General features: G+C 42.1%; 3 protein-coding genes and 1 long non-coding RNA gene across 6 annotated transcripts; 2 read left to right on the plus strand and 2 right to left on the minus strand.

The window, feature by feature from the left end:
• Positions 1–7: 7 nt before the first annotated feature.
• On the minus strand, positions 8–3,273 carry LOC135797352 (actin-like protein 6B). 3 transcript variants are annotated; one of them, XM_065309655.1, is made up of 6 exons: positions 2,720–3,273; positions 2,404–2,571; positions 2,210–2,346; positions 1,105–1,746; positions 606–701; positions 8–396 (listed from the first exon to the last, which is right to left on the minus strand). In XM_065309655.1, the coding sequence occupies exons 1-6, from the start codon at positions 2,742–2,744 to the stop codon at positions 232–234; spliced, it is 1,233 nt and encodes a 410-aa protein (XP_065165727.1). In that variant the 5' UTR covers positions 2,745–3,273; the 3' UTR covers positions 8–231. The 3 variants fall into 3 exon arrangements, with proteins under 3 accessions (XP_065165727.1, XP_065165728.1, XP_065165726.1); XM_065309656.1 differs by having other exon boundaries at positions 8–475; XM_065309654.1 differs by having other exon boundaries at positions 254–701.
• A 124-nt stretch (positions 3,274–3,397) lies between these two features.
• Positions 3,398–19,812, plus strand: HUWE1 (HECT, UBA and WWE domain containing E3 ubiquitin protein ligase 1). The gene is given in 17 exon segments (XM_065309649.1): positions 3,398–3,730; positions 4,033–4,148; positions 5,288–5,453; positions 5,602–5,954; positions 6,016–6,255; positions 6,310–6,684; positions 6,740–7,011; positions 7,112–9,630; positions 9,633–13,229; positions 13,507–13,813; positions 13,877–15,840; positions 15,843–17,513; positions 17,574–17,762; positions 17,830–18,151; positions 18,225–18,390; positions 18,461–18,651; positions 18,713–19,812. Coding segments are annotated over 15 exon segments (12,300 nt in total). The 5' UTR covers positions 3,398–3,730; positions 4,033–4,148; positions 5,288–5,422; the 3' UTR covers positions 18,816–19,812.
• Positions 19,813–20,053: 241 nt separating this feature from the next.
• Vps25 (vacuolar protein sorting 25) lies at positions 20,054–20,921 on the minus strand. The gene is made up of 3 exons (XM_065309657.1): positions 20,695–20,921; positions 20,278–20,642; positions 20,054–20,223 (listed from the first exon to the last, which is right to left on the minus strand). Exons 1-3 carry the CDS (start codon positions 20,748–20,750, stop codon positions 20,111–20,113), a joined length of 534 nt encoding a protein of 177 aa, XP_065165729.1. The 5' UTR covers positions 20,751–20,921; the 3' UTR covers positions 20,054–20,110.
• Positions 20,922–21,168: 247 nt separating this feature from the next.
• On the plus strand, positions 21,169–23,107 carry LOC135797355 (uncharacterized). The gene is made up of 4 exons (XR_010549518.1): positions 21,169–21,333; positions 21,794–21,837; positions 22,615–22,778; positions 22,900–23,107. It is a non-coding gene; the product is annotated as an uncharacterized lncRNA (long non-coding RNA).
• Positions 23,108–24,429: the final 1,322 nt, after the last annotated feature.

A 24,429-nucleotide genomic window follows, 5' to 3' on the forward strand; every position in this document is an offset into this window, starting at 1 on the left:
AAGACAGTTTTACACATTGAAAGATTTTATTATGAAATCCTTAATAAAATAGGCCAAAAATCTTTGCGAAATGAAACTCGTCAAAGAAATTCGTATCTTTGGCACATGATACAGTCGAGAACGTTCGAAATCAACGTTTGCAAGAGGAACTCAGGTTACAATCAAATTGCAGGTTAAACATAACCCAAAACTTTCACATTTAGCATAAGTTTGCGTCAAAATTGCTTGGTTTTAACATCGATTCTGTACGATGGCTTTGCCTGTCTCGTCGTATTCCTGGCGTGAGATCCAGAACGACTGGAAGTTACCCAGCGAAGCCAAGATGGCGCCGCCAAGCCACGGCGAGAAGCGTCTATCGATGCTGCCATTTTGTGAGATCACCTTCAAGCGCATACTCTAGAACAGCATATGACACATACACATACACATTCATTTGATAAGTGGATTCTGCGCAGTGCAAAGCTTGGAGGTCTAACTGAAAAGAAAACAACGCAAGAGGAGACATAAATAATATATAGAAATGTGATTAGGTTAGAAATTGTGTTACTGAAAGAAAAACGTAATTTCTGGTGTATCAGGCAGCCATTTTGAGGGTTTCTACTCACGGGCGGAACTTTAGATTGCAAGTCACGTGTTAGGCGGTCGGTGAAACCCTGGATGTTCGAGTTTCCACCTGTGACGACTACATTTGCATACATCAACTGCAAAAAAGGTAAAAATATTAATAACAAAACTATATCTAAGTATTTTGCCTGTATATAAAGGCAACTTGCATTAATAAAGTGTAAAATCATAAAATTTTGGAGGTTAAAGTAACAAAACAGTTGTATTTTACAATTTTTGATAAATATTGATAAAATATTGACCATATACTGAACTAGAAGGCACAATTAGACATGGCGGCCATTTTGAAACTCAAAACAACTCACACAAGGTATTTTTTGTTGTAACTTTATCATTTATCAACCAATTTTAACGAAATTTGGTAAATAAACAAAGAATATCATTCTTTAAGCTGTAGACTCCTTAAAAGTTTCAAATTTAACCTCAAAAACTTTTAAAAAAGTCAAAATTTCAAAAAATAAGTATTAATTTAATACTTACTGGACGTGTATCAACATCACACATCCCAACACTCGTCGTAACCAACGAGCTAACATCCAACGACGGCTGAATGCCCGCAGAAGGCCTCGACGCAAGATTAAACAGCGGTTCAACCACTTTAAACCGCTCCACACCGAAATCCCGATGAAACCCATTCGGGAACTCATAATGCACGGCCGGAATACTCTTCACCACTTCTTCATCATACGGCGCATCTGCTACCTGCAGCACCGTAGACTGAAAATCCTGCAGGAGCTCTTTCACCATATAATTATGCCATGAAGCTGTTGCTTTATAATATCTCTCTTTCCACACAGCAGGCTCATCAGGTTTTACGATTTCCTTTGATGAGACGCGATAATACGGTACAAGATCAACGTGTTTATCGCTCAGCATCTTTCGGGATTGTTCTAGAGTGAAATCTGAACCAGCAGGAGATTTTACAATTGCTTGAGCCATGAGGATGCCGTCATGAAGTGGGACGGCTGTTGTGTGAGTTAAACCTGCGTCGACGACGAGACATGTTGGTCGGTTGTTGGCTACGCCGACTAGAAGAGGGGTTTTTGCGAGGTATACAGCTGGGACGTTGTATTTCTCGAAGAAGAGTTCGACCATTTGCTCACGTTTCGTTTGGATGATCCACTAGAGGCAAAAAGGGAAGATTTGGTGTAAGTAGCTATTAGTATTCGGTTTAAAGTTAATTTAACATTAAGAAAGTAAGGAAAATGTGTGTAAAATTGATATGTGATCTTTAAATTGCCGCCATTTTTTTAATTTCAATTAGTTTTTGATGATTTTTTGGCAGATGGTTGCCAAAGATCCATATTTTAAGATCACACTCAAAAACAGAATAATTTTTGATAATTAATAATTATTAACAATGATTTAGTAATGGTTTTATAAAATTTTTGTTCAATTTTCGTAATTTACTTTCAAAAAATGAGTTTTTCTTTAATTTTTGCCAAATTTTTGCTTTCAAAACAATAAATAATCAGTCAAATATTACAAACAAAACTCTACTAATAACAAAAATAAAATATCACAACAAAATAATAATTAAAGCCACTTTTTCCATTTTTTAACAAACTATTCAATTTGAACTCACAGCTGGCTCAGAAAGAATAATTGGATGATTCTCTGGATTAGTATGAAGACGTGAATTGAAGATGTAGTTCATCATTAGCTCAAAAATCTCCCAGTTATCAACCATTCCATCTTTCAAGCAAGTTGAAATTTCAGCACCTAAAAAACATTTAAAATATTAGTTTTACATAACATATATGAATGAAATTAATATACCAGCATGAGGAGCATGTAAACCAAGTGTTCCAAAGTTATATTTTGTTGTATTTTCATCTTGGTAGTAGGCATATTGTGTTGGAATGTCATGCCTGGGAAATTCTTCACCTGCATAGCCTACTCGAATGGTATTGCTGCCAATGTCCATGACAATTGCTCCAATGTCATCTAAACAACAATTTTTGTTTATTAAAACAATGCAACACTATTTGTGAATAGATGTTAATAACTGTTATTGTTTTTACTTGTTTAATTTTGCTTTAAATTTAATTTTTCTTAATGATTTTTGATGTTTTAGGTTACAATTAGTTATTACCTCCGCTGTAGACCGCTCCGCTCATTTTTGACGCTATGGAATTGTTGGCACGACTAAATTTTAACACAGTAGCATATTTTATGCATTAACAGCGGTTTTATTCGCGTATTTTACGAGTTTATGACGATTGAAAACCATGTAAACATCGCAGTTTTGTTTACTGCGCTTTTTTATTATGTGAGATGCTTTGTTAGTTGCCTATATGATCAGAATTTTTTAAATTTTGTGTATATATGGTTGCATACCATTCAACATTACATATTTTGATAGTTTAAAAATAAAAACGGATTAATATTTGTATTATTAAAATAAATTTGTTAATTTCACTTTAATTTATAATGTAGGTCAATGATAAGATGAATGTTTTGATTAGCCACTGTTTAAATAACTGTAAATTTGCCAAAATTCAAGCTGCTGTTCTGATTGGTCGAAACGACATCTACCAGCGGTCGCCAAACTGTCTTTAATTTCGCGAGTTTTACCGACTTTCGCGTGGGCGCACCGCGCGCTTTCCACAAATTTTCGGCAAATTTGTCATCGCAAAATCCCTAGTATAGCAAAGATTGCGAGTTTTGTCACGGTACGCATGTGATCATTGTTTGTGGTCGCATTTTGGTCGCGCTGGCAAAAAAACGCAGACGTCAACAGTCTGTCAAAGGCACGGCGGCGACCGCGGCTACCACAGAACAACGAGAACGAACCAAAATCAGAAACGAAAGAGACCACAAAGCACGAAAGCACGACAAGCTGGTGGCGACTAACGCATCATCAAACCGCGACCGTTCGGCACCCAGTGCTCGTCTACAGACGCGATTCGTGCGAAAACAAATCGAATACAGATCAGGGAGGCAGGCCGTAGCCGCTCAGTGCGTGCCCGTGTGTGTGCGCAGGTGTAAGCGGCCATTCCGTGACTGCGTCGAAATCGTTTCAACTGCTGCAACGACATCAACTCCACGCATCCAAGAACCACGAGGCCTGCAAGGGAGAACAACAGTGTCATCCGGCGTACAGGTACAAATCCACACACACGCCTACAAATCTCCATCGACATCGATTGCAATCCGACCAAAATTCGATCGCATACACTTTGCTTGCGGGTTATGTGTGTGTGTGCGTGCGAATGTTGAATGTGTGCGCGTGTATTCTGCATTATCCAACATGGCCGCACGGCGCAGCGTACCCGCCGTTCATGCAGCCAAAAACCAACGATAAAGCATTCACCACATCCGAATAACGCGATAATTTGTGCATGGAATCATCCACGAGATTCGTTGCTTCTCTGTGAGTACTCACGTGTCTGTTGCAATTTTCAGGCCGACGTCTGCATCGGCTGAGAAGGTGCATGCTGGTGCAGCTTCCATGACTAAGCAGTTCGCGGCGAAGAGCACGCGCTGAACGTGAAAGTGACAACAGCGAATTTATTTCACTGGTAAATATTAACCACCTTCGTTTGCATGCGTTATCTATACGCCCGTTTTACGCCTTTGTTCGTGTGTGGAGTTTTTCTTTCGAGTTGAGTTTGTGAGTAAACAAGCAAACAATTTGCTTGTGCAGTAAATTGACGAACATGTGAACATTTACAATACAAAAAGTGGTGCAAATCCCAAGGGATGTGAAAAATTATACTCACAACTCAATATTTTCCTATAATACGTTAATGTATTTTCTTGGCAGTATTTTTTTACTTAAAGACAAGTTTTTGTGTAGTTATTTATTGATTTTCCATGTATGTTATGATTTTTCTTTGTTAAAGTCTCTTCAAACAATTGATTGCATAATATTTCATCAGTTTAGGCATTGTTTCATTATTTTAGTTTAGTATTATTGCAGAGTTTTAAAAATTAGGAGTAAATTTCTTGGTTTATTGCAAAGCAGTCCAGAAATTGCTAATTTGTGGGCGTTTTCTTGGTTGAAATCCAAAAGTTTAGGCATTTTATGTTTAGTGGACGTTTTCGGCTGTTTTTAGTAAGAAATTTAAGTAAAAATGTTTTAGGAAAACATAAGTTGGTAAATTTTTGGTATTTACTAGAAAATTTTTGAAAAATTTATTGTAACTTTAGCAATAATTAATTTTTTTTACATAATATTTATGCTGATGCTGAAGATGATCAGGATAAGTATAGGAACAAAATTTGAGCCAAATTTGACTAATAGATTCGGAGAAATTTAATATTTTCATGACTAAAATTCTTAAATTTGTTGAAAATGATTAAAAATTGTGCTTTTTTAACCTCAAAACATAAATTATGAACAGAAAATTGAAGAATAGGTTGTTGGTTAACATTTTGAACAAAAAATTCGCAAATTTTATCAAAAAACAACAAAAAAGGAGCAAAAGACACAAATTTCTTTGTTTTTCATCAATAATCCATCATTTCGAAGAAGATCCAATTGCAATATTGAATGTTTTCTCTTTTCTTTTGTTGCTTGAATGGTTAATCACAGTTGTTATGCTCAATGTGTAACCGTAGTCGATGTGTTTATAGTTCTCCTAGATTAGAGCATGTCGCGTTAGTCGTGCGAACGATCGATTGCTGTTTGATTGCAACGCAGATTAATTTGTTTCAGAGCGTTACTCTACCTCGCGCGTACAGAACGCAAAACGTATACTTAATAAAACAAAAAAATTAATGCAAAGTCGAAAAGTCGTTTAGTAGAGAAACAAAAGCGCAAACAAAAACACTCGTCACATGATGAGGAATCATGGCTGCTAGTGTATACTACAATCATGAAAGTAAGTAGACAATAAGCGCCCGCCGAGACGTTTTCCTTCTTTTGCACTTCTTGCAGCGCATTCCATAGTTATCATCTTTTTTGTTTATTTTTTGTTGTTGATTTTTTTGCTTTGGTGGTGTTGTATTCTAAGTTTGTTTCTTTCATAGCCGGCACCCTAAGCGATGACGTCGACTATGAGGGATCGATAGACGAGGAAGCCGCCACGACCGCAAACCGCGCGCAGCCCATCGCCGCCGCCATGAAGGTCGACCACAGCAAGCTGAGGAAGAGCACGTCGGAGCCGCCGCCCGAGTGCCGCGTGCTCATCGACCGGCTGAAGAAGTGCAATCGCATGCAGCTGCTCGAGGAGCTCTCGAAGATCAGCACGTGGACGTTCGGCAAGTGTGAGCTGGGTCACTGGAAGGAGGTGCTTGTTATTTTCGACGCTATTCTCGACGAGGCGGCCGAGACGGAGTGCGGCAATGCATGGGCACTCAAGTGCGACACTTATGATGGATCGGTAAGCAGATTTTTTACTTTAAAAAAATAATATTTATTTGTTTTTTTTTATATATCAACAGAATAGGAAGTTGTTGCTGTGGGTGCTGCACTTTACGACGCTCCTCATCGAGCACTCGTTCTCGCGTCACACGTACAAGTCAATGGACAAACTGCTGGCGCTGCTTGCAGCCAGCGACATGTCTGTTGTCCTCGGCGTGCTCAACCTGCTCTATATGTTCTCCAAGCGGAGCAACTTTATCACGCGCATGCAGTGCATTCTACGCGCTTCACTAGTGTCTCAGTTACATTTTCTTGCTGAAGTAAGTGAAATTATCACAATAAAACCAAAACTCTAATAATATTTTGTTTTGTAGAGTTGGGGTGGAAAAGAAAACGGTTTTGGCCTGGCAGATTGCTGCAGCAATGATAAATCATTGCCTCCGTCTGCTACGACTCTACATTTTGAATTCCACGTGGATAATACCGAACCGAAGGATAAAGATGCGGCAGCAGGCGCTACAGCGTCAACCGCAGGTCCTTCGCCTGCTGCTACAGCGGCAGCTGCTAGTACTACTAGTGCACCTGCCGGTGCAAGCGTTAAAGACGCGATCAAAAGCGGCGAAGCGCCACGAGCGAGCAAACAAAGCATGACTTACATTCACGTTGAGCACGTGGACCAGCTACGGAAGTCACCCGGTGAAATAATGAAAGGAATACTTGCTTTGTACAATATTCCACCAGAAAAAGAGGTAATTTTGATATATTTTAAATAATAATTAATTAAATAATATTTTTTATTTGTAGATGTTACTGTTTACACACGTACGACTCGCCTACCACTTCTCGAATTATCGCAATCGCCTTCTCTGCGTGCAGGCGCGTCTCCAAGCCCTCAGTGTCTTGGTCTATGCGAACGCGTTGCAGGACTCTGCACACACGCTGCTCTATAATGGCCTGCTCGAGGAGCTCGTCGAATTGATCGAGCTCAAGTTGCCTTACTTGGTCGAGATTCGCTCGGCCGCGCTCAGGACACTCACGTCGATAATTCACCTAGATAGGAATCCACATTTTCCCAAGTATGTATTCACAATCACAATAATTCCGTATAATATTACCGTAGCAGACGATCGATAGATAACCGTACATTAACATCGCATTTGTTTATGTGTGTAATAGGAAACCAGGATCGAGATTGAACAATATCATCGACGTGACCGGCGCTAGCCAATACCACGGCTTTCTGCCGGTGTTGGTACGCAACTGTATCTCGTCGCTGACTAGTCAGACAAACGACAAGTCGAAATCGGGCGTTAAATCCGAGGAGATCGAAGAACCCAAAGAAGGACTTGAGTTTGCTACCGAGTTTAGCATCTCTACACAACCACTGACTGGCGTTGATACGAAAGGCCGCTTTCCACTACCATTGGCCACCGCACTCTTCAGTTTCCTCTACCATCTCGCCAGCTATGAATCCGGCGGAGATGCTTTGGTCTCTTGCGGTATGATGGAATCACTCTTGCAGGTTATCAACTGGCATGGAGTCGAATTGGAACATATTACATTTGTAACACGCGCTGTACGCGTCATCGACCTCATCACCAACGTAGACATGCAGGCGTTTTACACGCACGGCGGTCTGCAGAGCTTCATCAGCCGCCTGGACGTCGAGGTAAATCTCTGTGTATCGGAACATCCGTATGTGTTGTCTTCACTGCAGGAGAATGAGGATAGAACCGCGCCTGCGTCACCCACGTCTGCTCCGGCATCAGATGATGACACTTATTATGAGTTTCTGTTTGTGATTGAAAACCTGGGTAAAACATGTCTGGCGCAGCGGACTGCGCTGTTGAAGTCCATGTTGAATTTCCTAAAGAAAGCACTGCAAGATTCAACGTTTTCGGAACATATTCGTCATCTTATGGAAGGTACACTCCCTATTTCACTAAAACATATTATTTCGAATGCGGAGTACTACGGCCCGTCACTGTTTCTACTCGCGACTGATGTGGTTACGGTCTACGTGTTCCAAGAACCGAGTTTACTCTCTACCATCCAAGACAATGGACTCACCGATGTGGTCCTCCAGGCGTTGTTGATAAAAGACGTGCCGGCGACGCGTGAAGTACTCGCATCACTTCCGAACGTCTTCAGCGCCCTCTGCTTGAACACACGCGGATTACAATCGTTTTCAAAGTGTAAACCCTTCGAGAAACTATTCAAAGTGTTACTCTCCCCGACGTATCTATCAGCGATGCGTAAACGTCGCAGTTCTGACCCGTTGGGCGACGCGGCGACTAATCTTGGCAATGCGATGGATGAACTTATGCGTCATCAGCCAAGTTTGAAAGTCAACGCGACCACTGCAATTGTTCAGTTGTTGAATGAACTTTGTGTATTGGGAACTGATCCGAAGTATATCTGCTGGCGACCGCATAGTAAATCAGAAGCGTCGCCAGTCATCAGTCAGCGTAATAACACCAACGCAGCGGATGGGAATTCATCGGATGAAGAAGACGAAGATGAAGAGGAGGCATCCACGAGTTCACAGAACGCGCAGACTGAGAACCAAGAGAATCAGGCGACGCTGAACAGCGAGAAACACCCGATAGCTCTGACTGAATACATTCTCAATGTGACAAAGTTTGTGGATGCGATTTTGAGCAACAACTCGACCGATGATCATTGCCGAGAGTTTGTCACACAGAACGGACTTGTGCCCCTGTTGAGAATCCTAGGCCTGCCGAATTTACCCGTTGATTGCCCGATTACCAACTCAGCACAGGCTGTCGCTAGTGTCTGCAAAAGTATCTTAAACCTTGCGCATGAATCGCGTGTTTTAGACGAAGGTCTCTCGCAGTTGAACGAAGTATTGCAACGTTTAACACCGTTGTATCTCCGGTTGGATATGCCGCGAGGATCCAAACTCTTGCATGAATTAGCAAGCGCTCCTCATCTTGAAACTGCATTCAGCACAGCGTCAGCTACGCCATTGTTACACGCGATGAGCGCCGCGCATGGTTATGTATTAATGTTTGTGCATGTTTGCCGCACGGGTCAGAATGATATACGGACATTATCTCTGCAACACTGGGGCAGTTTGGAAGGCCTGAATGTCCTCAAAGGCCTCGCCGAGTTGTACACTAGTCTAGTGTGGGAGAGTACACTCTTATTAGCGTTGTGCAGCGATGATGTCATACAATCCGAGTGTGATTTCGGGAAAGAAGACATGGAAAAACTGAACATCATCACTAATGAATCAAAAGAAAGTAAGGAAGGTGATAATGTTGCGTCGGCTATGGAACAGTTAACTACTAACCCAACAGCTGCTTCATCGAGTGTCATGGATGTGGATGCTGAGTCTACACCGAGTAACAAACCAACTTCACAGCAGTTAAAGTACATCAAACCACTTTTGGGTGCTTCTTCACGATTAGGCCGGGCTTTAGCTGAGTTATTTGGACTTTTGGTGAAGTTATGTGTTGGATCACCGATTCGTCAACGTCGTGGACAAAACATGGTCTCCACACCAGCATTATCCAGCACACACGCTAGATCAGTCGCAACAGCTTTGAATGTTTTACTTGCAAATGGTCTGAATTATCATCGCTTGCCACCGAGCCCAGTACCAAAATTCCGGCTTACTTTTCTCATCTGTAGTGTGGGTTTCACAAGCCCGATGCTCTTCGACGAGAAAAAATACCCTATCATCTTATGCTGCATAAGTTTGTTGCTCTAGGCGGGCAGGTGACATTTTTCAACGCCTTTGAATGGGCTTTAAGCGCTGGTGGTTCCCTAGAAATCGAAACCGCGCTGGAAAACCCGAATCTACCCGAAGGAACCGGTGAGTTTTTGGATGCTTGGTTAACTTTATTGGAAAAGATGGTCAATCCGAAAGCCATCTTGGATTCCCCGCATGTTATATCAACACGGACAGCTACCGCGAAGAATATCGTCTTTGATCCCTTGAAATACCTCATGCAGATCCATTCGGATGCCTTCAACGCAGTCATGTTATTATGGGGTAAGAAACCTCTGCCCAATTACGGCGTGCGTATGAGTGACGCCATTCTTACGATTCTCAAACACATTCTGCGTGGAGAGCGTATTATTCACGAGAAATTAAACAAGACCGATGATAATAAAAGTGAAGCCAATCCGGCGAATTCCGCTGGTGGGACTTCATCATCCACTGCAGGTAATGGTGGTAATGCAAGCAGTGCAGTTCCGAGACTACCGGAAAACGAAGCAAGTCTAAATGCTTTGTTAGATATGGGTTTCCTGCGATTACCCGCAATGGATGCGCTTAACCGCACTACAAATCTAGAACAAGCTACGGAATATCTCCTGGCTACACCACAAGTGTCTATGGCACCACAAACCGCTGAAATTGACATGTCTGAAGATGACCAGATGGTCCTGGCTATAGCCATGTCTCTAGGAGATAATGGTTCAACCGCTGATGGACCAAAGAAGAAGGAAATCCCGAAAGACCCGAAACCAATCCCCGAGAAAGTTATCGATGAGTTTACTTGTCGCGCGCCTGATGTATGCCTGGAATTAATCGAAACAGTGCCGGAATCAGTCTTTAGAGTGTGCGATCTGTTAGTAACAATAATGAAACGTAACGGGGCGTCATTCAAACAGAACTTTATCGAAAATCTACTGGAAAAGATCAAAGATACAACTCTGCAGATTCTAAATGAGAAAAACAACGTAACACCGGAGTTTTGGTGTCAGTCGGATGCGTCACGTCGACTTGCATATTATACACATCTCTACACGCTCTTCTACGAAGTGCCTTCCTACTTTGAGTTTGATTTCATGTTGGTGTATCATTTCATCGACCTCCTGGATCTTGCCGGTAATGTGCTCACTGAGCATCGTGATGCGCCGATTCCAAAATGGCTGACACCTGTCTTGCTGCTATTGGATTCATTCGGGAAGGTTTCTGTGAGTACGCAGAGGAAATGCGAGATGCATCTTGCAACAAACCGAATCTGGAAGTGGTATGATATCGTATCAGGTAAATGGACGAAATATTCAGAGGCGAATAATAAGATAATTAATGATGCGTACTGGAATGGTGAGCAAACCGTGCGTATCACTTGCGGTCGCCGAAGATACACGATCAGTTTCACCACCATGCAGCAAATCAACGAGGAGAGTAATAATAATCGTCCGATTAGTATGACACCGACGAATTTCGCGAAATTGGCCGAGTTGGATGATACCGCTGCGCCGCCGGTGAAGTTAACTAAAAAAGAAGCAAGTCGTTGTGTTGAGTTGAAGACTTTTACGAAGGAACAAGCTGAAGGTATTGTAAAACGTTGCACAGTCTTGATGAAGACAGAAATTGATAAAGATACTCTGCATGCGATCATGCGCGTGTGTCTTAGACTCACACAGGACTTTGACATTGCTAAGTTGTTTGTCGCGCAAGGCGGCGTGCAGTGTCTGCTGAAATACAACGAAAAGTATGCGTTTAGCGGGTTTAGAACACTCGCAACTTTGTTAATCCGCCATGCGTTGGAAGGACCCGCCATTTTGGCTTACGCCATGGAGAAGGTTGTGCGTGGCAGGACCCTAGCGACTTTACCAGCGTCCTATAAAGAGTTAATGTTTTTATTGCGGAGTATAGGTAGTGCTGTAACAAGGAATTCAACAATATTCCTTGATGTAGCTAAAAATACACTGCGGATTGACAGTTCAAGAAGGATAATGGATGAAGACAGTGATTCCCGACTGTTGTTGAGTACAGAACCATCAAATAGAAGTCAAGCGCCTACCATGGTTGAGAAAGAGTCTATTGAGGCAATCTACGCGCTTTTGAACGCCTTACTTCGACCCGTCGATGATTCCTTGAAGTTATTATTTGGAATGTTGAAATCCGACTGTAAAGCACCCAAGAAACAAGCACCGCAGCCTCAACCTGCACAGGCAACCACAAGTGCACCTGCATCATCATCTTCATGCATGTTTCAGAGGGCTAGTGATCTTCTCAGTAACATTGCAACACCAGCGAGTGACATTTTGAATTTAGACACACAAGAAGAACGACCAAAACTAACCAGAACCCTAAGTGAGAGTAGCATTGAAACACAACCTGAAGACATGACAAGCAGAGCTATCCTTACAAAACCCAATATCCTGAAGATTCTAGCTGATTCAGTTGTGTCTTATGCCGGTGTGGCGCGTTTAATCACTGATTATGTTTACGATCACAATACTTGTGAGGAACTGCAGGAGGATTGTACTTGTTTAGCGTTTCTCTTCGACAAGATCCTCCCCATGGACGAGGCGCTCAGTGACCGCGAGTGTTCGAACATGTGCCGAACTTTGATCGCGGGAATCGCATCGTGTAATCACGCGCCGGAGGCGCAGACGGCGCTGGTGACTGAAGTGAAGCTGGCGTTGATCCGCGCGCTGCTGATGCCCGAGTCCACTGAGAAGCACAACCGCATTCAGCATATCACCGCAATCATCCTCAGCATGATTGAGCAGTGCCCGCCGGTGCAGCAAGTGCGCATCTATAAATCGCAGACGTTCAACGCGAATGTGAACAATATCGCGCGCTTGATGTTGCGGAAGGGTATTTTCAATGATTTAGCCCGAGTTCCGCACTGTCTTGACATGTCCAGTCCTAATTTCGCCGCCACGATCAACTCGGCGATGAAGCCGATGGAGTGCCTCTCGAAGATTGTCAACCAGCCGGTGACGGGTAACATCACCGGCAGTAGTGCGCGCAAACGCCGCCGAACGTACAACGTTGGTAGTGAGGCGGGTGCGGGTAGTGGTGGCGGTGGCAACGCCAGTGGCACCTCGACGGACGTGACGAACGCGCAGGGCGAGGACGCCGCCGAGGATGCGGAGAATACCGAGCACGACCTGTCGGCGGTCGCGTCCAGCCTAGGTGGTAACTTTTTCAATGTGCATGTTAATGTGTTGGATGAAATCGTGGAACAACTTTTAGTAGATCGCGGTCAGAACGGCAGCAGCGGAACGATGGACATTGACGACGAGTCCAATCTGGTCGTGTTCGACGAGAACGAGCGCGACGCCACCGAAGAGTTGATGAGCACTGACTCGGGCGATTCTGGCGACTCGGCGGACTCGGGCGATTCGGAGGACGACGTCGACGACGGCGAGGACGAGAATGCCGAGAACACGCTCGACGAGAACAACGACGACGACGATGATGATGAGAATGACGAGGAGGACGAGGAAGAGGACGTCGAGGAGGAGGAGGACGACGATCGCGCCGAGCCGCTGCAATTTAACGAAAACGAAGAATTTGGTAAGTCAATCATTCAAAAAATATGTTTTTCTACTTTCACCTTTAAAGCGCCACCTTTTCCACGGTTTCCTACGCGAAAAGTGACACTTTATTCACGAAAAGTATTTTAGTCACGGGTTTTAGTCACAGGGTGGGGCTAAAACGTGGAAATAAAGTGGAAGTAGAAAAAATGGCGTAATAACGTGGCTAAACATTGTTAAAGTGCCATTTTGCGCACTTAATACTTAATATTTTATTAAAAACACAAATTAATGTAATTTTTATTTTCTTCTAATAGCTAATATGGATCGTGATGAGGACATTGTAATGCTGCAATATGCTGACCAAGAGTCCGAACACGAATCACTGCCACGAATGGTGCGCTGGAACGAGAACGGCTTCGCGATCCCAACGCTCCAATTCGAAGACTCGAACAACGCCAACGATCAAGCCGCGCCGACGATACATCCACTCCTGGTATCGCGGCAAACGCAAGAGGCAGCCGTCGCCAATATGGCGCGCGCGCAACGCACCAGCCGCACGCGCCGCTATCAATACTTCCAGCTCAACACGCGCAACGCCAACCCGCCTGTGATACTTCAAAGGTAATAAACTAGAAACCATCGCTCAATTGTGTGTTTAATTAATCGTACCAGTATTTTCAATAGGTTGCTGGGTCCAGCCGGGCGCAATCTTCACATCGGTGCGTCCAACGTCTTCAATTCCAACGTGAATGTCACGCGTGATTCCGCACGCGTTGTTGTCATGGATAACATTGGCATCTTCCCGTCTGTAGAGGAGCAAATTGATTTTGTCGATCAGACTGGATACATTTTCGGTCCGAGTATGCTGGCGACTATTAACCACATCCCGGTTGTGCTGCACTGGTGGAAGGAAGAGTCGCGGTTCATCGATGGTGATTCCATGCATGACATTGTCACCACGCTTAGCAATGACCTGATTCCTAGTCTGGTGAAGCACAAAAAGCAAATTGCTCAAGAGAAGAAGATGAAGATTAATATCCTGGCTACGTCTACGCCTAAAGAAGAGATTGATAGGCCTTTCTGGCCGGAGGAGAATAACCCGAACAGTGCGCCACCTGCGGAAGAACAACAGCCCGCAGCTCCGCCGCTAGATTTACCTCTAGCTAGAGGTTTCGGTATGTTGCCACAACAAGAAGCACGGCCTGATCCGCCAGTTCCACCTGTGCCACCACCGATTGAGCTACCATTGTGGATTACACCACCGCATGAAATGATTGACTTGTCTGGTTTCGAACAGAATGAGATTCCAGCACCGCCTATGCCCGAGTTGCAGGAAGATGGGCCGGAAACCGAGCGTGAACAACGCGCGCCAAGCGCCGAACGCAATCAGGAACAACGCCAGGAAGTTGATATTGTTGTGTCGGAGAATCCTTCGTTTAGTCCCGACTCGCATTCGTCTATCTGCGAAGAGGACGCGGATTTCTTCCGGCGTAACTACCCACAAGAACAGACCATGACTGAAGAAACAGCAAATAATCAATCTAATGCTACGACTAGTAATGAGGAGACTCTCACGCCTGCTTTGGTAGATGCTGAATTACCAGAAGCGCCTGAAACTCAACCTGCAGGTGAGACTACTTTTAGTACAGCGAATAATCCCGCAGAAGGACATTTAGCGGCCACGGCAGCAGTTGCCGCAGCAGCTGTGATTGCTGCAAGAATTGACGCGGAAGATGAAGTACCCGACGGTGTAGATCCGTCATTCTTGGAAGCACTACCTCCGGAGATGCGCCGTGAAGTTCTCGAACAACATAGAATGCTACGACTGCAAGAGAGAATATCCGCGACCACTGTACCGGCTGAACCCACAGCAAGTGGATCCAGTGAAGTTAGTCCTGAATTCCTAGCAGCTTTACCACCATCGCTACAAGAAGAAGTCTTAACTCAACAGAGATTAGAACAACAAAGGCAGGCAGCAACCAGGGCGAACCCTGATGAACCCGTGGACGCTGCGTCGTTCTTTGAAACCCTACAACCATCACTACGTACCATGATTTTATCCGATATGGAAGATTCACAGATGTCTGCACTTCCGCCGGATCTAGCCGCAGAGGCGCAAACCCTACGCAGAGATTGGGAGGCACGCAATAGACAAATGCAGGTACAAGAACGCTTCCTCGAAGCTAATCTTACTACGATCATTAGACACACCGGTAGAGGTCGCATTGCGTCTAGATTCAACGCTGCGCATCTTTTACCGCAATGGGCGCAACGGCCTGACTTCCCATCGAATCACCCCGCTGGTAGTATCAAGATTCGAGGTAGGCAACTCCTCGACCACGAAGCATTATCGTGTCTCTTGGTGTTACTCTTTGTTGATGATCCCAAGTTGAACACTAGTCGCTTGCATCGCGTGATTCGCAACCTGTGTCATCATGTCCCCACGCGTGACTGGGTCGTCCGGGCGTTGTTGAGTATCATCGACCGCAGTGTCCACGTTAAACCCGACGAGCTTACATCGAACAAGGCGAAGAAAACACCGAAACCCGGCCCGTTGAGCAGTAAACTAACAACGGACTCGAAGAACATGGGTAACGGTGCGAACTGGTTGAATATTCGCATGGAGGCTGCCCTCGGTTGTCATGCGAATGTTTTATTGTCAATCGCGCGCCTGGTAAACGCACTGAGAAGAACTCTAGTAATTCCAGCGTGACGATTCATTCACAAGCAGCCCCGATTGTTTGCCGTAATGCTTTGGACATTTTCACATCGTTATCCCGCACGTTCCCCACGTTTTTACTGCCGTTGAAACCCAAAGAGAAGAATAAGACAGAAAAGTCGACTGCACGTAATAATAAAGCCGAATCGACTGACTTTTGGGATATGCTGCTTAAACTGGACGCCGCCAGTACCAAAAAGGGTAAGAGTTTGAATAAGACACATAATAGCACTTTCAATCTCGGCGCGGATACGGATAATTTTGTACAGTCATTCGAGCAGAGCGCGTTTGGTGCGCTGTTGGGTATGCTTAGCTCTAACGTGATAAAAGGCAGCATTCAGTTAACTGATAAACTCCTGCGGTTGTTATCGGTGATATCCACCGGAATGCCGGAGTTGTCCAAAGGTGACTCCAGCTCCACAACGAAAGCAATCGCGCAGAATTATGAAAGTGTAGCTGCACCGGAAGCCGCATTGAACCTGGCTGTAAACGTACTTACTTATAAGAGTTGCTCTGAAGAAGGTCTGGAAGATGTGACGGCTCTATTGCTCAATTTATCCACGTGCTCTCTGGAGATGAGCAGATCCATATTGAATCTGCTGCTGCAAGGCGCCAAACGCATCGGGGAGATTGTCCAAGGTCAGATTGGTAATATGCTCACAGAGTTGCAGCGCACGCATACAAAGTCGAACAAACCGAAGGAAGAACAGCAAGGTGCAAGCACCTCGAAGGGTATACTCAATAATCGCTTCACGAACGAACACGTTGTTATTACTGCATCCTCCAAGGTGAAGACATCCTGTGACCTGCAGTTACCATCAATGGCACCGCTCACTTCGAAATCATCAAGTCAAGTATTCTTCCTGCGTGTGTTACGCGTGATTGTTCAGATTAGGGAAGCGATTACCAATAAAAAGGGTCCTGACGGTGTGGGGCTTACATTGGGTCCACTGAGTGAGCAGTTAGATGACCCGCAAGGACTCTGGCATACGTTGAGTCTTTGCCTTTTGGAATTGGAGCATACTCCGGATCATCATGCGGTGTTGGTGTTGCAACCAGCTGTAGAAGCATTCTTTTTGGTGCATTCACCACCGCAGGAAGCTGCTTCCACAACAGAAAACAAACCGCCGGCGAATAGCGCCACGCAAGGACAAGCTGCGGTTCAAGCGCCTGCAAGTCAAACACCAGCTATAGGTCCACCGGAATCTACCAGTGCGCAGGGTGAAGCTGGTGAAGCTTTGGTCTCGTTGACTTTAAGCGATATCATGGAAACCAGTGGTAGAAGTGGCGTTCAGCCTGAACATCAAAAGTTCCTTACGTTTGCCGAGATGCATCGCACCGTTTTGAATCAGATTCTGCGCCAGACAACATCACATCTTGCTGATGGACCGTTCTCTGTGCTGGTTGACCATACTAGGGTTTTGGACTTTGATATCAAGCGCAGGTACTTCCGTACGGAGCTAGATCGTCTTGATCAGAATATCCGAAGGGAGGAAACAGCGGTTCATGTGAGAAGAGAGCATGTTTTCGAGGATTCATTCAGGGAATTGTACAGAAGAAGTCCGGAGGAGTGGAAGAACAGATTCTACATTGTTTTCGAAGGTAAAATATTAATATTTTAATGCTTTTGGGTTGTTTTTACTAATGTTGTTGTTTATTTAGACGAGGAAGGTCAAGACGCAGGCGGTCTTCTCCGAGAATGGTACGTCATCATCTCGCGAGACATCTTCAACCCAATGTACGCCCTCTTCACCGTCTCACCTGGAGATCGTGTCACGTATATGATTAATTCTGCAAGTCACTACAACCCGAATCATCTTTGTTACTACAAGTTTGTCGGGCGAGTCATTGGTGAGTTAAACTTTTTAATGAAAGTGAAAGTTATTAATTTCTTTGTTTTTGTTGTGTTTTATTATAGCTAAAGCAATTTACGATAATAAACTACTCGAGTGTTACTTCACTCGATCGTTCTACAAGCATATATTAGGCATACCGGTGAAGTACACCGATATGGAGAGCGAAGATTACAGCTTCTATCGCGGATTGGTCTACCTCATGGAAAACAACATCAACAATTTCGACTGCGATCTGTCGTTTAGCACCGAGATTAACGAGTTTGGTGTGACGGAGACGCGCGATCTTATCCCGAATGGCCGCAATGTGCCTGTTACTGAAGAGAATAAGATGGAGTATGTGCGGAGGTCCTGCCAGATGAAGATGACTGGCGCCATTAGACAACAGTGAGTTTTTTTTTGCAATTATTTTCTAGTTATTTTCTTGTAATATGAATAATTAATTGTTTGTGTTTTTTAGATTGACTGCGTTCCTTGAGGGATTCTACGACATTATACCGAAGCGTTTGATTTCGATTTTCAACGAGCAAGAGCTGGAACTGCTCATCTCTGGTCTGCCAAACGTGGATATTGAAGACCTGAAGGCAAATAGTGAATATCATAAATATCAAGCCAATTCTTTACAGGTAAGCAATTTAAATTTAAACTTTAATTTGTGATTGTGATATTTAATGCAAATTATTTTTCAAAATTTAGATCCAATGGTTCTGGAGGGCTTTGCGTTCTTTCGATCAGGCTGACCGTGCGAAATTCCTGCAGTTTGTCACTGGCACATCAAAGGTGCCCCTGCAGGGCTTCGGCGCGCTGGAGGGCATGAACGGCGTTCAGAAATTCCAGATACATCGCGACGATCGATCCACTGATCGTTTACCCTCGGCTCATACTTGGTAAGATAAATATTTCTCTTAACTCATTTGTAAAATGCTAATTTTAACCTTTTTATGTTAGTTTTAATCAGCTGGACCTGCCAGTCTACGAGACGTACGACAAGCTGCGATCGTATCTGCTAAAAGCCATCCATGAATGTTCGGAGGGCTTTGGCTTCGCTTAAAAATTGATAATAGCATGTTTCTGTTCAAAGACTGATAAAAAAAAAACACTTTTAAACCGAAGGCAACCGAACGAACACGAACATAACGCGTGTAGGGAAAAATAATTAGTTGTTTTACAAAGAGGGGTGTATCGTCACCCCGCCATAGTGTCTTCTTACCGTCGCAAACATAAACAAAAAAAAACACAAAAACGCAAACATTAGTTTCGTCTTGCGCGCCACGTAGCAATCTACAGTTTCGTTTTCTGATTACATACTTTCCTTACGATAATCGTTTTTATGAATTCAAAATGTAAATAAGTATTTGTGTACAGAACTCTGATATTTTGCAATGTGTAATATAAGAATGTTAGCAAAGTAAAGATTAAAAAGAAAAACTACTATAAGTTGTAAGAATTATATAGGCGATTCGCAGTAAGGACACAGACACACACACGGAATATTTGCGTATACATATAACGAAAATGTAAACACAGACAGACACAACACGTTTCAACGCTAGCATAGTTTGTTTGCCGATATCCGGCCGGCGAGATTGTTTCATGCGAGGCAGACTTACGAATGGCACAAACATATTTTTGTAAACGGGCGCCGTCAGTCGTGCGGCTGGCGGCCGCAGATTTGTCGTGATAGATTGAATTTGAATGCCGCAGAATTCAGGTTCTCTCCTTAAAATGATTTGTTAACGTTAGGATGTTGTTTGAATTCTTTTTCGTTTCGTCCGCCGCGCCCATCCTCATACTGCGAGAAGAATTCGATGGCGGACCGTCGCGAGCACGTTTAATTTGATAAGCATTGAGTTTCATTTCATTTAAGTGGATGGGGATTCGTTTTTGAGTTTCGATACACGATTAGCGAGGCGCGAATTGTTAAGTAATGTGCAAAAAGCCTGTAGCGGACTGCCACAGTCAGACCCGTCATGTTTCTTTGACTTTTATAACAATTCATTGTATTTTTTGTGATACAACTCTAATAATAAAGATAATTTCTTAAACAAGAGCATGTTTATGCTATTTTTTCCAAACTATTGGATATAAACTAGTGAAACAAGTGGAAAACTTTGATTTAATAAGTTATCTAACGCAGTAAGAAGCATTTTTTAAATACATTTTGAAAAGTTGTATATTGCTACTTAAATGTATATTGGGTTGCATACATTCAGGGGATTTATAACTTTTAATTTATCAATTTTCTATGAAAAAGCAAAAATAACGCAAGCTGAAAATCATAGACACAAATAATTTCTCATAAATATATTTTGATTACACATTAAAAATACTTCGATTTTCTTATATTTAAAAGAATTTCACGCCCTGGTTGTCATCAAACATGATCATTTCACATTTCCCTTGGTCTTCAAGCACTTTCAGTACTTTTATAAGAATCTCAGGTGCAAGTTTATAGAAATCTATAGAAAAAAATAGATAATTTATACCATTACAATAATGTTACATGTTATTACCTTGTCCTTGTACTTCATCACCTTCTGTTAACTCATAAAATGTGAGTACTGTCTGTGTGCTATTGCTGTCAGTAATGTAAGAGTAAATAATATTAGCAAATTCTTCCAAAGTGTGCCAATAGATTTCCCATCTTAATTTCTGCTTATCCAAAGGTGCAGAATAACCTGTTTGTTGTAATTCACTCAGGATTAGATTTAACAAGTCTGCTTGAATTGTTCGATTAATACTAGCATTGGAAAACAAAGATATATCTTTCGTTTCTCGCGTATCCACGAAGCAAATCTTCTGTGTCTTGCAGTAATTGAGCACTAGGGCTTTCCATGCAACCAACTGCTTAGCCCTTGTGTCAGAATGTGTTTGTAAACTGAAAATGAGCCCAATAAAATTTATTTTTTCAAGAGGTGCGTGTTGCTTACGTGAAAAAGGGCGGAAAATTGTATTGCCATGGCCATTCAATGTCTACTTCGCCCATGATTTAGAATATTATTATATTACTTAAAGATTAAACTTATAGTTTCAGGCAACCTAAAAAGGTTTAGGGTGAATCACAACACAACTTTATCTGGAAATAACCCAGCGTAGTTGTAGAAGTTGAATGAAAAGTGCGCAACCCACAAAGCGTCATGGTTTTCTCTAAACAAGAAATGTTGTAAAAACTCAAATTGAATTTCAATACCTACACGTAGTATATCGCATAGATGCATAAACAGAATAGTTGTAATTCTTTCCAATCATGTTTTTGTTTATTTCAATTGCGTCCGATATTATCAATCGTGAACTCAAGGTAAATTTAACTTTATAATGCAAGCACAGATGTCGCTAGCATTTACATATTTGCAGAAAATACGAAGCGATGTATTTGTTTGTTTTCATAAGTTAGTTGCACGCAATCTTCCTAGCTAGGCGCACGTATAGTTCGATTGATCGTGTTTATTGACATTGGTGGTCAAGGACAAGTTTGTTGATTTACCAGTAGTTCATTTCACGTTGAGTGTTTGTAGTCGCATTTTAAATCCCTTTTGGTGATTTGGGGAATGTTACAACGTTGATATCCGGTAAGTCATTATTAAATCTTTAACGTTAATTGTGAGTAGCATTTTTGTAAACTGTAAATTAATTATCTTTGCACTATTGCTTTATTATTATTTTGTTATATTATGGTGCAGACGAAAGAGGTGTGATTGTAGTCAAATTCATTAATTTCATTGATCATATTTTAAGAGAAGTACGCGAATATCATTTCTTCCCAACATCACCTGTTCAGTACTGTGCTGCAGTTAAAATTTTAACACATAGCTTGATATTTTCATGTTTTTCTCTTTATTATCTTATGGAAAAAGAGTTTTTCTCTAAATTGATGTGCATCTCATCCCTCGTTGTGTTTTTTCAGTGTTTTGCTCTAAAAAAAAGTTTTTGCAGTTTTGGTTTATGGGTTTAACCCTCGGGGAAATCTACAAAAATGCCCTTTTTTGTGTTTTTTGCTCGGCTAATTTTGTGTGTTTTTTTTTGTTTAAGCGGGCGAACGCGATGTCGTAGGGCAATCATTTTTGCAATAAATTGTAGGTATTAAAATTCTTTATAATTTTCACATATAACTTGTGGGTTTAACCCTTGGGAAACCTACCAAAATGCCCTTTTTGTGTTTTTCGGTCGGCTAATTTTGTGGTTTTTAGTGTTTAGCTGGCGAACGCGATGTCGTAGAACAACCGTTCTTTCACCAAATTGTATTAAAAATCTAAAAAGTATTAAAATTCTTTGTTATTCGAAATTTTTTGTTTAAATTTTTTCGGTCGAAAAACAGGGTCGAACTTTTTTTACTTAAAATTTTTTTGTTAAAACTTTTTCTGTCAAATTTTTTTGAAAAAAAATTTTCGTTCGAACTTTTTTGTTAAAACTTTTTCGGTCGAATTTTTTTGTTAAAATTTTTCGGTCTAAAAACAGGATCGATTTTTTTTTACTTACAAATTTTTCGGTCAAAGAACAAAGTCGAATTTTTTTGGCGATTATCTCATGAACAAGAAGGTCTACGAAAAACGAATGCATTCTTCTTTAAAATTGTAAATAGGGTCTAAACGGTTAATGTTATCAAAAAAAGTTACCAAAATAATCGATGTAAAATTAAATTATCTATCAGGCTTCCAATTTAAAATTTAATTGTAATTAATAGTTCCATGCATAGTGCGAGTACAATTCTATTCATGTTCTGCACTACCACACTGACAGCGTCAGTGTTTACAAACAAACATGTTTTCTTATCTCGTGCAATTTTTGTGCGATCGCCACGCGGTTGACTTGTATCAACTTGTATACCACGTTAGTCTCATTTTTGTCGTTAGGTGTTCTGCACGCACATTTTCTCCATTATATCTACCTGGTGTCCCCAACTAGATGTTTACGCCGGCTGACGATTCTCTTTCCTGCTTAGTCGGTCGTGCCCGGTAGTGTCGCGAGCACGTGTTTTGTTCGTAAGTCTATCTGCATAGTTATCAGTGGTGTCAGGGTGAGTTCGGAATGAATTTTCTAGATGCAGAATTTAATTCTATATCTCCCTGTATTGTGTGTGTGCCCGTAGTACTCGTTGCGCTAGGAATTGTTATAATATTTATAATTATTTCCTGCAGATAAACAACGTTGGTGCCCAGAAGAAGTTTGTGAGTGCCCGATCCATGGAGTTTGCAATATCTATAGCGGAAGTGTTGGAGATGCGCGTACTTTAAGGCAAGTCTTTACTGCTACGGGAATTGATAGTCGTAAATTGTTTTCTTGCTTAAAAACTATGTACCTATGTATTTTTAAAAGTTATTAATAAAACACTTATTACATTTATAATCTTATTCATATTTCTATTTGGTACCCTCTTTGTCGTTTTCAGTATTAAATAGTATGGCATATAACTTAAGTACGTGACGCAGGTATAACGTAACTGTTGCTTGAATTGTGTTGTTGTTTTTAAAAACATGATAAAAGTAGAAACATAAATAGAAGAATCAAATAAGAGTGATAAAAACACTCGGTGGTCGAGTGGAGACGTGCACCTGCTGGCATGCTAGCAGACACGGATCGAATCCCAGGTATAGAAGGCATTTTTCTCAAATATAAAAATATCAGGTGTAATTTGGGTTGCATATATGAATTGCAACGAAATATAAGAGAAATTGAAATACAAGTGAAAGCAATAGAAGTAAGAAAGTAAATGGAGAAAGGAGAACAGGGAAAAAGGAGAATAAGAAGAAGTAGGAGAAAAGCTAGAGGGAAGAGAACAGAGTAGAGAGGAGGAGGAGATAGAAGAAAGAGAACAAGGGAGGATCAGATTTTTAAATTTTTTGGCACGTGTCGTTATAAGACAGTCTACGGTCGATCTCCCAGAGCGCCTCCGGCGCTCTGGTCGATCGCCCACTGCTTCGGTCCATCCATTGCTCCCGGCCCATCCTACAGCTACGATGTCTCTGCGCTTCATCCCCGAAATTATCAGGCATATCAACAATTTTAATGGTGGGGGATCACCCCCAGAGAGAGGGAACTCCTTATAAGGACAATCCTTATGAGGCCTTGTTTAAATATTTCTAAGTTTTAAGTCGCCTTAGGAGAGGTGACACTTAAAAATATTCTTACAAGTTCTGACCTGTAGCTGAAATGAAAGAAGGAGTACACAAATCATACAGGTTACCTTAACAATTTCTGTAGAGGGGATCATCCCCTGAGAGAGGGAACTCTCTTAGAGACCTGTTCCTGAAATGATAGAAGGCGAACACACAAATCAAAGAAGTGAATATATCTTACTATTTATTTATTAACAATAGAATACAAGTTTAAAATTTACATGTCAACAGAATGTATTCATGTATGTCGCCATATTGAAATAGGACTTACGACCTGCATAGCCGCGCACATGGCAGCAAGTACTACTTCATAAAGTATTACCGGGATAATGAAATTAGTAAATAGCTGCCAATTTTCTAGGTGACTGAAAATGGAATGGAAACAAATATACAGGGTGTTTCAGAAAGAAAATTCAAAGTACAAAAGAGAAAAATGCTAAAAACAACAGTTGAAGCAAAATTTTCACGGACACGAAGGAAAACGAATATACAGGGTGTACCAAAAAATCCCAAGATTGAAACAAAGAACATCCAAAACTCACAACTAATGGT

Source organism: Atheta coriaria, unplaced genomic scaffold (genome assembly GCF_025399875.1).
Source record: "Atheta coriaria isolate IRGN ID8LTWV9N9 unplaced genomic scaffold, Caltech_Dcor_3.1 hic_scaffold_8_pilon, whole genome shotgun sequence".
In the NCBI taxonomy this organism is placed as follows: Eukaryota; Metazoa; Arthropoda; class Insecta; order Coleoptera; family Staphylinidae; genus Dalotia; species Dalotia coriaria.

Excerpts from the sequence above, each read along its gene's own strand:
- Vps25 (XM_065309657.1), bottom strand. The coding sequence starts at position 20,750 with ATGGGCGAAGTAGACATTGAATGGCCATGGCAATACAATTTTCCGCCC. Across the intron at positions 20,643-20,694 it reads AATTTTCCGCCCTTTTTCAC|TTTACAAACACATTCTGACA; the intron begins GTAAGCAACACG and ends GCTCATTTTCAG. Across the intron at positions 20,224-20,277 it reads TGATGAAGTACAAGGACAAG|ATTTCTATAAACTTGCACCT; the intron begins GTAATAACATGT and ends TTTTTTCTATAG.
- LOC135797352 (XM_065309654.1), bottom strand. The coding sequence starts at position 2,744 with ATGAGCGGAGCGGTCTACAGCGGAG. Across the intron at positions 2,347-2,403 it reads TTTACATGCTCCTCATGCTG|GTGCTGAAATTTCAACTTGC; the intron begins GTATATTAATTT and ends AATGTTTTTTAG. Across the intron at positions 1,747-2,209 it reads TTATTCTTTCTGAGCCAGCT|TGGATCATCCAAACGAAACG; the intron begins GTGAGTTCAAAT and ends TTTTGCCTCTAG.